General features: G+C 40.3%; 1 protein-coding gene across 1 annotated transcript; it reads left to right on the top strand.

Moving 5' to 3' along the window:
* The first annotated feature begins 794 nt into the window (after positions 1–794).
* On the top strand, positions 795–10,608 carry CA3 (carbonic anhydrase III). Its single transcript, XM_012643612.1, has 7 exons — positions 795–904; positions 1,635–1,832; positions 4,010–4,128; positions 5,638–5,730; positions 6,810–6,872; positions 8,077–8,232; positions 9,627–10,608. The coding sequence occupies exons 1-7, from the start codon at positions 871–873 to the stop codon at positions 9,744–9,746; spliced, it is 783 nt and encodes a 260-aa protein (XP_012499066.1). The 5' UTR covers positions 795–870; the 3' UTR covers positions 9,747–10,608.
* The last annotated feature ends 222 nt before the right edge of the window (positions 10,609–10,830 follow it).

Raw genomic sequence — 10,830 nt, 5'->3', positions numbered from 1 at the left:
ATTCTCAACTTTTCGTGAGCAGAGGTATAGCGCATGGAGTGTGGCTAAATCAGTTCCAGTCTCCTGCTCTGCATGAACCTGGGATCCAGACATCTCCCAGATTCCTGGCGCTGAGATCCAGCCTTCGGCTTCCTGCAGACCAAACGGACACGCTTAGGTTGGGAAATGCCGCCTGATGCGATTCCAGGGAGAGGGCAATCTCTTTACAGATAACCGACTTAGAGAGCCTGCCCTCCCGGCCTCTTTTTCCCCCATCCTTTGCTCCTAGGATTTTACGTGTCGTCTGTAAGGGAGTCAAACATGGGTCAGGCAAACAAACCTGTTCTTTCCAGCCACCGTAATCCGATCGCTGGAGCGAAATAAACTCGCAGACCGCAGCCAGACCGCCAGCCTGCGCTGAAAGCAACTTGTAAGTGAGGCTGCAAGAGCCGCTGGGATGCAGATTTTAGTTGGTGGCTAAGCACAGCTACAACACCCCATCCCTGTCCATCCCACCCCCAAAAACGCATGGACGAGGGAGGGAGGATCAGGCGAAAGCCGCCTGTATTTCTGCACGTCGGCGGGAGGGAGAGATGGAAGGGGCCCAAAGTTCCTGTTCCAGGGAGAGGGAAAGGAGGGGCTGGGTGTCCCTTCTTCCACCTCCACTCCCCTCACCCCAACAGCTGTCCAGCTCTTGGAATTCATTGGCTTCCCCCACCCCGCCTCCCAAATACCACCCCATCCAGTTTAGCCCCCCGCCCCACCCTCGCTGACCTAATAAGGCCATGCAGCGTGCTGGGGGGACCTGTATAAAAGGCGCGGGCTCGCGGGGACTCTGCGCGACGCTGGGGAAGAGAAGGCAGGAGCCATCCAGCGCCGAGAAAGACGACCATGGCCAAGGAGTGGGGCTATGCCGATCACAATGGTGAGTGCGGCCGGGTCCAGGACTATGCCAGAGGAGCCCTAGCATTGCACGGAAAGTGGGCACCTCTAGGGAGTGCAGTGGAAAATGTGGGCGTAGGATGAGAACTAACATTTACTGAGCAGTTTTCAAGCGCCAAATGTTGCCGGTCCTTTTTACCTTCATCTCGTTTAGTTCTCCCTAGTATGGAGTTATTTCCCTTGGAGGAAACTGAAGTGCAGAGTCCTGCAACTTGCCTAAGTTGTTGCCTCTGACTGAGAAGTCAGACAACCCCAGGTCCAGGTTTGACTGGCCCTTAGAGAGTGGTCTGTGATAACTGGGCAGGCACTTAACCTGAGCTTGGTGTTTGTGTAGGAATCTCTGCCTAACCCATGGGAAAAGGAATGTGAGTGTGCTCTGAAAACCACAAGGTGATGCACAAATGTATGTGGTCAATGTTATTTTGTTTCAACTGCATGATAGAAGGTGGCATTGGTAAAAAATGTGATGAAATCCATTTCAAAAATAAGTCTTTGAGTAAGCAGAGCTAATACACTGAGTTAAATATAGTCTGTAGGTACATTATTAACACAACTATGAACAGGTCTTAAAAGCTGTCTCGTGTTGCTCAACCTGAAACCCAAGGCTTTTTTGTAGTCACTATCTAGGCTCTGTGTATTTTGCTGGTTCCATCAATTAGAAAGGCCTTGGTTTGTGCCACCAAATAAATAAATTTCTCAACTTTATTAACTAGGTCCTGACCACTGGCATGAACTTTACCCAAATGCCAAAGGGGACAAACAGTCACCCATTGAGCTGCATACCAAAGACATCAGGTATGACCCTTCTCTGCAGCCATGGTCAGCAGCTTATGACGGCGGCTCTGCCAAGACCATCCTGAACAACGGGAAGACCTGCAGAGTTGTGTTTGATGATACTTATGATAGGTCAAGTAAGTATGATACACAGATAGAGACACATGGATGTTTTCAACCTCCATATTGGCAAAATGTGATTTATGACATAGTAACAGAATTTATGAGAAGAGGGAGAGCTTCAGCTCTGAAAATGGAGATGATATTTGGCTTTGCTTTAGTTGTGAAGAATTATATTTGTGCATTGAAGAGGAATGTCTCACCCTCCAACCTTGGTCACTTTGTTGCTGCAAAATGGCCCCATGCCCAAGCTAAAAGTTGGCAAGTTTGAAATGGAGCTTGATAGGACAATGATGGTAATAAATCTAAGTGAGTATTATTCAGACTCTGATGGTTCACAGATGAGAGTTGTTGGGCTTCTTGACTGTGGTTGGGAGAGCAAGGCTTCCACTCTGAAGTGTGTAAATTCCATTCCACAAAGCAAGACATATAACCAAAAATCAAAACAGACACTTTATTCCCCTGGTGCCTGGGAAGAGGCCAATCCAAGGGAGAGAATAGGGCCATTGTATGAATCCAGATGACTTGCCTTCAGTACTTCAGTGGGGTTCTGATTAATCCTTTTGGTGAATGTTTTTGAAGGATCTGAAAATTTCTTCTTGAGTAGTATTTGTGTGTATGTGAAACTGGAAAATCACATGTTAAAAAAAATCTCTTTATTTCACCTACACTAGTAAACAAATCAGTGAAAAATAAAAGAAGGCTAATTAAAAATAATTTATTGCGCTATAAATGATGTAAGAAAGAATATTCCTTTAATATTTTGGCATTTTATGTATAATTTCTTATAACCACTTTTCTAATAAAATTAATATTATACTCACTGATATACATAAATGAACATTCTTAATGATGTAATAATATGTATTAATAGAGTCATAATTCCTACCTACTAGGAGGTTCCAAGTGATAGAAGTTTACATTTTCTTAAACGATGATTTCATGTTGTTATCTTTTCCTTTTTCCCTCTTCTCCTTTCTTCAAGTTCCATTTTGAAAGCAAAATAATGAAATTAAATAATATCTATTAGGTTGAATCACATGGAAATACCATTTTTATGAGCAAAATCCCTGAATATTGACAATTTTATATGGTTAATTCTAATAAGTTGAAATCATATGTCCAGATAATAACTGTTCTGAGTGGTTTGGATAGGAAAAATGCAATGAATCAAACTACTTCATTCCTATATGACCAAGCTCATACAGGCCTAGCATTATCATTTTAGGTGTACATTATGGCTTTCCCTGTGTCACGTAGTGTGGCCAATCTTTCTAAAATAGCTAAGCTCTGATTTTTATTTTGATCTAACTTATATTGCTAAATCTTGATTTTAGGGTTTTTACAGAGTTTCCAATATCCTTTGGAAGATATTTGAACATCTAAATCACTCCCCAACATGAATGAATTAAAACCCAGATTAAGTGATAGGTTGAGATATTTATACAACAAGTCCAAATAAATGGGGGCAGGTGTGGGGGAAGCAAAAAAAAAATTAAAAAGCCCAAATTAATGCTACTGAGAATTACCTAGTTTAGCTTCCCACATTGATTGATTTCCTGGGAAAGTTCTGAATTTTCCATTTCATCTCATTTGAATAGATATGATCTAAATTAGACATGGATGAAAGTTCTTGCTTGTTGTCTTAAAGAAAAGTGTAGCTGGAAGTAAGACATGGAGAAGGAGTTCACATTTGCTCAATGAGCAGGCACTGTGATGAAAAATTTAAGGTACTTAATCTCAGTTAATCCTCACAGCAGCTCTGAAAGTTTGGTGTTATTATCACCTTCTTAGAGATGTGAAAATGGGTTCAGAGAAGTTCAGCAACTTGCCTGAGCTCACACAACCAGTAAGGGGTGAAGCCAGGATTGGAACCTTAATCTGTCTGGCTCTCAGTCCTCCAGTTCTTCCCACTTTGCTACACTACTGACCTATTTTTTGTGTCTATGCATCCTAACTGTCCATCTGTTGTTTTTTATTTTCATAAATGTCAAAAGTGACATTTCAAAAATAATACAACAAGCAAACAAAATATGAAAGAAAAGAAAGATCATTTATTTTGATATATCCCAAGACTTCATTTTGTGTGGAGTCTAGTGTGTCATCAAGCCTTGGCTATATGAGCCCTTCTTTAAAGTAGAGCTTTGTAAAAGAAGTGTGCATTCACTGTTGACCTAACTTTTCCAAATCACAGTGCTGAGAGGTGGTCCTCTCCCTGGACCCTACCGACTTCGCCAGTTTCATCTCCACTGGGGGTCCTCGGATGATCACGGCTCTGAGCACAGTGTGGATGGAGTCAAGTACGCAGCAGAGGTAAGAAGAAGTGCTGTAATCCACTCTGGGTCTCACTCAGTGAAAACTGAAAAATTAAAAGTAACAACTGCAGCAACAAAACATCATTCGCTGCTTCTGCTTCAAGACCATAGTTGTGAAAAGAGCTGTAGTAGCTTAAGCATAAACTGAAGCTGCTAAACATTCTAGGCTAGACAGTTATGAGGGTATAGGTGAGTTAGCATCATGCATGAAGATTTGCAAGGTGAGGTTAAGAAATTGGATAGCTGCTTAATATGAAAAAGGCCAGGGTCCTTAACGAAACGGGAAAGAGAAAGATAGCTAACACGCATTAAATGCTTACATGTATTAACCCATTTAATCCTCTCAGCAACCCTATGAGATAGGTTACAGATGAGGAAACAGAGGCACAAAAAAGTCACATAACAAAGTCACACAGCTGATGAGTGCTCTACCTTATGCAGATTGGCTTCAAAGTTCACCATCTTATCCAGCACCCTATGTTGCCTCTTTTATAAGAATGTAGTGCTTTAAAAATAGCATTTAGAAATTCTGACTAATGCTCATGTTCCAATCTCTTAAAGGTGTGCATATATATTTATATATGCGTATGTGTGTATAAGAGTGTGTGTGTATATGGATAGATACAGATACACACATACAATTTAATATGAACAAATACTACTCTCTGTCTCAGTTAACTCATTAAAAAAAAACATGATTTGCAGCTCAGATTAAGGCATCAAACTACAAGGGAATAAACCAGGCCTCTGACATGCTCTGTTTAAAAAGCCAAACCTATAAATGGCGACAGTTGTTCTGGATGTGAGGATCAATTCATTTTTCTCACCTCACTCATTTTCAGGGGCAGGCTCTGGCTAACACAGAGGCTGTGGCAGGAACCTGGAAGCATACTGTGGGCAGTTTTTTTAAGTGGAAACATTAGTCAGCATAATTTTTGGTTAATATAACTCTTGGAAACTCAAAATACTTAACTATGATCATTCTGTTTCTCTACCGCCAATCTTGAGAGCCAGTGGCAGGATAAATTAAGTATTGAGAATGCCCCTAGATATCTTCTGCCACAAATGGGGAAAATTTGGCGTATTTCTTACAGATGTAGGCAAGGTTTTCAGTTTGACCTTTGCACATGGGATTATCTCACACTTTTGACCTTGATTAAACTATTTTTTTGACTGCCGCAAACTATTATATTCTCTTGCCATTCTGTGTAAGTCAGCATGCGAAATCTGATTAACTTAACTGGTGCCCATGTTCTAAATTAAGATAAGGCTGCTGCCAGGTTCTAGAGCCCTGGATGCTAAAAGGAGGTAGATACTTTTATACGCTTTTTATTTGAACCGTTAAGAATGTTGCCAACATATTGCACATTAATATTTAACATTTTATTAACTTCTATGGTGTTTAGAAACTAGAGATTGTACAATTATTGGGTTTATTGTGGATAATTTTTATACTTATTTTCTTATTCCAAGAATTTACCTCCTAACCTGTCTTCTGTGGTTTCAGCTTCATTTGGTTCACTGGAATCCAAAGTATAACACTTTTAAAGAGGCTCTGAAGCAGCCTGACGGAATCGCTGTGGTTGGCGTATTTCTGAAGGTAAGGTAAAAATTGATCAAATGCTTTCTTTCAAAATTGAGTTCCTTATCAACGCTTAGGATAATGTGAGTTTCTTCCCCTCCTTTCGCTGTCCTCCCTTGCTATTTTATTACATTTTATTGCTCATTCAACTATCAAGATGTTTCTGCTAAGATCAGCTTGAAATGTTTTGCTTTCCTCTAAAAGTGTACTTTTTGCCCCACTCCAGTACCTCTAGCACTTCTAAATTTTCTCAAGATGTGGGGTACGTATATGTGTGTGCATGTGTGTGCATGTGTGTGTGTGTGTGTGTGTGTGTGTGTGTGTGTGTGTGTGTGTGTAGGGGTTTGGGAAAAGAGCCTTCAAGGGAGCTTTTTACGGTGAATGGTGAAGGCAAGGGTGTTCATTTTCCTTTCTCACCGCTCCATTTCAATTGCACTGGAAACCAGAAAAGCCAATGTTGGGAACCACTGTGATGCCAAGTCCCTGGCTGGACATCCCTTCGGCTTGAGGTGGCCACCGCTCACATGATCCCAGGCTAAGATAGCACATGGAATGTGTGTGTTGTTGAGCCAGCCTTGGTTTAAAGAGGACTTAGTGTCATTAACACATGAATTTAGTAGTAACATAATCTGGATTTTAAGCCAGAGGTGAAAATCTGGCTTCTTTCTTTTTGAATGACCTACTTTGTTTTAGGCTCTGAATTCATTGGGTCATTTTCAGTGCCTGAACACAGCACAACAGGAGGCAGAGCGGCTCTGAGAGGAAAGACAATGAGTTTAGTTTGGCATACATAGAGTCCATTCTGGTTTAAAAAAAAAAAAGTGGAATGACTGTAGAGAAGGTCAAGGACATTGAAGTAGATCAACATGTAATTTTGTGGTTCTGTACTTCTGAGGCCTGGAGTCCAAATTTAGATCAGAAAATGTATACTCTAAAATCTAGGTGGAAAATAAACTCATGTTTTTGCTTAGTACAAGATATTCTGGCAGATTTATAAACACTAGTTGCAGATGACTGGATCAAAATCAGTTTTTAAGACAATCCTAAATTATGGAGAAGGAAAAAAATATCATATTTGGATTTCTGTTTTCTTACAGATAGGACGTGAGAAAGGCGAATTCCAGATTTTCCTAGATGCATTGGACAAAATTAAGACAAAGGTAAAAAAAAAAAGTTATTGTCCCTCCTAACACATAAAGTAGAGCATGCCATTTTCTTTTCACATTCTCAAGTATATTTTTTCACCTATAATCTGTTGCTAAGTTTGATGGATATGCGAAGCATACATAAAAAAATACAGCAGCATTTGCTATATTTGTATGGTTTATAGTTTTTAGAGCAGTTTCACATTTATTGCTTTAGTTAAGGGTCACAGTCAGCCAGTCAGATAATTACTTTCTCAGTGAAGTGGGTGAGAGTCAGAGAAGTTGAATGATCACCCTTTCCTCCCACCAACACACACACACACACATACACACACACCCTACATGGATGCATGCACACAATCACGGAGCTATTAAATGTCAGCCAGGGTTAGTCTTTTGAGTCCTGGTGTTGCCTTTATCAAAAGCACCTATATTTTAAATCTTAACAGTCGACTCTTCTAATTAACGGACACATTTTAATTGTCTTTTGGGACTGCTCTAATCAAATGCTATTAAGTTTTACCAATAAAGAAAGTATTACATTTAATTAAAATGCAGCCTGATTTTTTTTATCATCAAGAACCAAAACATTAACTTACATATGATATGATTCTGTTACATTTCAGGTATCAGTTTTTTCCTTTTTCTTGAGAAGTGACAGAATTATAACTCTACCAACAGTTAAAACAAAAAGGAATGGGGTGGGGAGCAGGGCTCCCGCCTGTAATCCTAGCACTCTGGGAGGCTGAGGCAGGAGGATAGCTTGAGCTCGGGAGTTCGAGACCAGCCTGAGCAAGAGAGAGATCCCGTCTCTACTAAAAATAGAAAAATTAGTTGGGCATGCTGGCGTGTGCCTGTAGTCCCAGCTACTTGGGAGGCCGAGGCAGGAGGATCGCTTGAGCCCAGGGGTTGGAGGTTGCTGTGAGCTATGATGATGCCACTACACTCTACCCAGGGCGATAGAGCGAGCCTCTGTCTCAAAACAAAAACAAAAACAAAAACAAAATAAGGAATAAAATATTACCGTGATTGTGCCAGATAAAGTCATAACAGGCAAACCTGCTTTCCCCCTTTGCCTTTATTTCTGAAAGGCCTGTACTTTGTTTAAAAGTTCTATTCTATTGCATTTGAAATCCATTCTCACAAATAAAATGGTGAGAGCCTTGGGGTGAGCGTGTGCATGGCCCGCTCACAGCGCCTGCGCCCCTCTTTCTCCCAGGGCAAGGATGCGCCCTTCACGCACTTCGACCCGTCCTGCCTGTTCCCCGCCTGCCGGGACTACTGGACCTACCAAGGCTCCTTCACCACGCCGCCCTGCGAGGAGTGCATCGTGTGGCTGCTGCTGAAGGAGCCCATCACAGTGAGCTCTGACCAGGTGAGTGGCAGCCTCAGAGCCTTGCGAACACACGACTTACGTTGATTGCTGTCTGGCTACGTCAGCTGTAGATGCTAAATAGTAAATACATGGCTACCAAATGGATGCCTACCCAACAACTCTAGACTAGAGATTTCATAGTTTGCCTTGGTTAGTTACAATCAGCCTGTTCAACATTCTAAACCTTGGCTTCCAAAGAGTACCAGGATAAATGCAAATCATTTAAAAGTGGTTGTGATAGTGAACACACGACTGAGTTTATGTTCCATAAACACTTAAAGATTTAGTTTAATATGAGTGAATCTTTGTTAATTTGAACATCCCCCAAATACCGAGCACTGGTAAGGAGATGGGCTAGTAAATACAGGCCTGGGGAGGATGCTAATGGAAGGCATTAACATCCTTGCGAACTGTATATTATTTCTCCAGTTTTTTACAGATAAAGAAATTGAGGCTCAGAAAGGTTAAATAATTTGCCCATGAACACACAGCCAAGTGTAGAATCTGAATCCCAGTTCTGGTCAGTCTGTTTGCTTCCAATACTTCTTGGCCTTTCTTCTCAGGCCTCCCTCTTACGGTCCATCTGTCCTAGAAGTGTTTATTAAAAACACTTCCAAGGAAAAGCTGTTTGGGAGAAAATAAGTGGGAACAACATGGACAAGAACAATTAAAACAATTGAACAACACAGGGACTCACAACCTGGAACACGAATGTCTGCTCAATAGTAAAATCCACTTACCAGGATGTCTCCCTTGCTGAAGACAGCAGCTTTCATATTTCTGCCAGTTGTGGACCCAAGTATATATAGGCATTTTTATCAAAAGATCAGATCTAACAATCTTGTTTATTGGTATAAATATTTTGAAAGAATGACATTTTCTCAAGGAGAAATGCTAAAAATATAACGTAGAAAAGTAGTGTTATTGATGAGAATTTTCTTACTCTAAGAAAAAAGGTCCGTTTAGAATTTAAAATGTAGCATGAGTTTCATTTCTTTCTGCTCTTTTAAAATAATGAATTCCATAAACTTATAAATGAAAGCCTATTAAATTTATTTACACTGTTAATATTGTCATTCCCTTCTACATAAAGTGTATACTTTACATTGACCCCACAAATCCAAATAATTCTTTCAGAATTCAGGAGAAAAAAGTTTTGACCAGAGGGCATGACGATCCTATATAAAAATGAAGAAAAGAGCTTTTACAAAGAAAGAAAAAATTTGTATTACTGAGGAATGGGTAGCTAAATAACTCTGAACTGAACACTGCAGACAGGTTTTGTGTTTGCTTGTTTTGTTTAAAAAGCCAGTGATTTCTAACTCTTTGTTGCCTAGTGTGTCCACTTGGTCCAAAGGTCTTGCTAACAACCCGCCCCTGCCTGCCCTTTGCAGATAGCCAAGCTACGGAGCCTCCTCTCCAGTGCCGAGAACGAGCCCCCGGTGCCCCTTGTGAGAAACTGGCGCCCTCCACAGCCTGTCAAGGGGAGGGTGGTGAGAGCCTCCTTCAAATGAAGCCTCTGGATCATGCCCTCTTCAGGAAAGGAAGCCTGCCATTGCAGAGCTTGGTTCCTTGCCTCCTTCTGGTGCTCCTTACTCCAAGTAGATTTCATTTTCTACGCTGAGCAATGAATGTGAGAGATGCAGTCACCAAGAAACCAAAGTTACTTTTGACAAGATCTAATATGAAAGTATAAATTTCACGTTTGACCTTTGTAATAATCATCTTTCCTATAAAAGTAGTATAATAAGGTTTCAAAGAAGAAACAGAGATGGAAAGGTAGAGATACAGGAAAATGGCTATTGGACACCATTTTCCTGTCATCTTAAATTTCATAGAACTTCGGTTTTCCTATTTTCACATTATTAGTTGTCCATCTAAAGAAGTAATGAGCAATTCTGTATGTAATAGAGCTTTATGAAGATCATATAACAATTAAACATAAGCCAGAAATTCAAATGGCTATGGACTCCAAGAATTGAGATGATAATGTGTTTTAACTCTTAAATAACACCAAGAAGTCCATCATTTATTGAAATTTGAGCTAGGGTTACTTGGTTTTAGGTAGGATTACTTGCTTTTGAAAGGAAAAGAAAACACAATAAAACCAGCAGTTTTCAAAATTTTGATACAGCATTTGAATTTCTTCTCCACAAAAGTGGTTGACTTTATCCGAGTATTTTTCTTTACCTGAAAGAGGGCCGTTTATTTTTAATTTCACTACTTTTATCTTTGCATGACTATTAAAATAAGACTGTCTCTGATATCTTTCTAATTTGAGGCAGGAATGAATGATTCCTAGAACTCAAAGGAATGAATGATGACACTTGAAGCAAAAGCAGTTGTACTGATCACCAAAACCAATAAAGACGTGAACGCAAAGTGTTGGTGTTGTGTTTTTTTTAATGAAGAAGCTTTATAAATGATAAAAATGGAGTGTAACTGAGAAAGGCAAACTCTGTAAGTTTGTTTTAGAGTCATAAAGGATTCAGGTTCTGAGTTTGGATCCTACATTCCTCAAGGAGGAGCTAACGCAATTAGTGAGAGCCTTGTGAGGAAATTGCAGACAAGAAGAGGAGTGTGTGGCCATACGTCTGA

Source organism: Propithecus coquereli, unplaced genomic scaffold, assembly GCF_000956105.1.
Source record: "Propithecus coquereli isolate 6110/MARCELLA unplaced genomic scaffold, Pcoq_1.0 Scaffold2, whole genome shotgun sequence".
Lineage (NCBI taxonomy): Eukaryota > Metazoa > Chordata > Mammalia > Primates > Indriidae > Propithecus > Propithecus coquereli.
The sequence above is the reverse complement of the archived record's forward strand: the minus strand, read 5'-3'. Positions and strand labels throughout refer to the sequence as shown.

What these genes read in the sequence shown, in the direction of transcription:
- CA3 (XM_012643612.1), top strand. Translation starts at nt 871, where the DNA reads ATGGCCAAGGAGTGGGGCTATGCCGATCACAATG. An exon ending in GGGCTATGCCGATCACAATG is followed by an intron (nt 905 to 1,634) that starts GTGAGTGCGGCC and finishes TTTATTAACTAG; the next exon opens with GTCCTGACCACTGGCATGAA. An exon ending in TGGTTGGCGTATTTCTGAAG is followed by an intron (nt 5,731 to 6,809) that starts GTAAGGTAAAAA and finishes GTTTTCTTACAG; the next exon opens with ATAGGACGTGAGAAAGGCGA.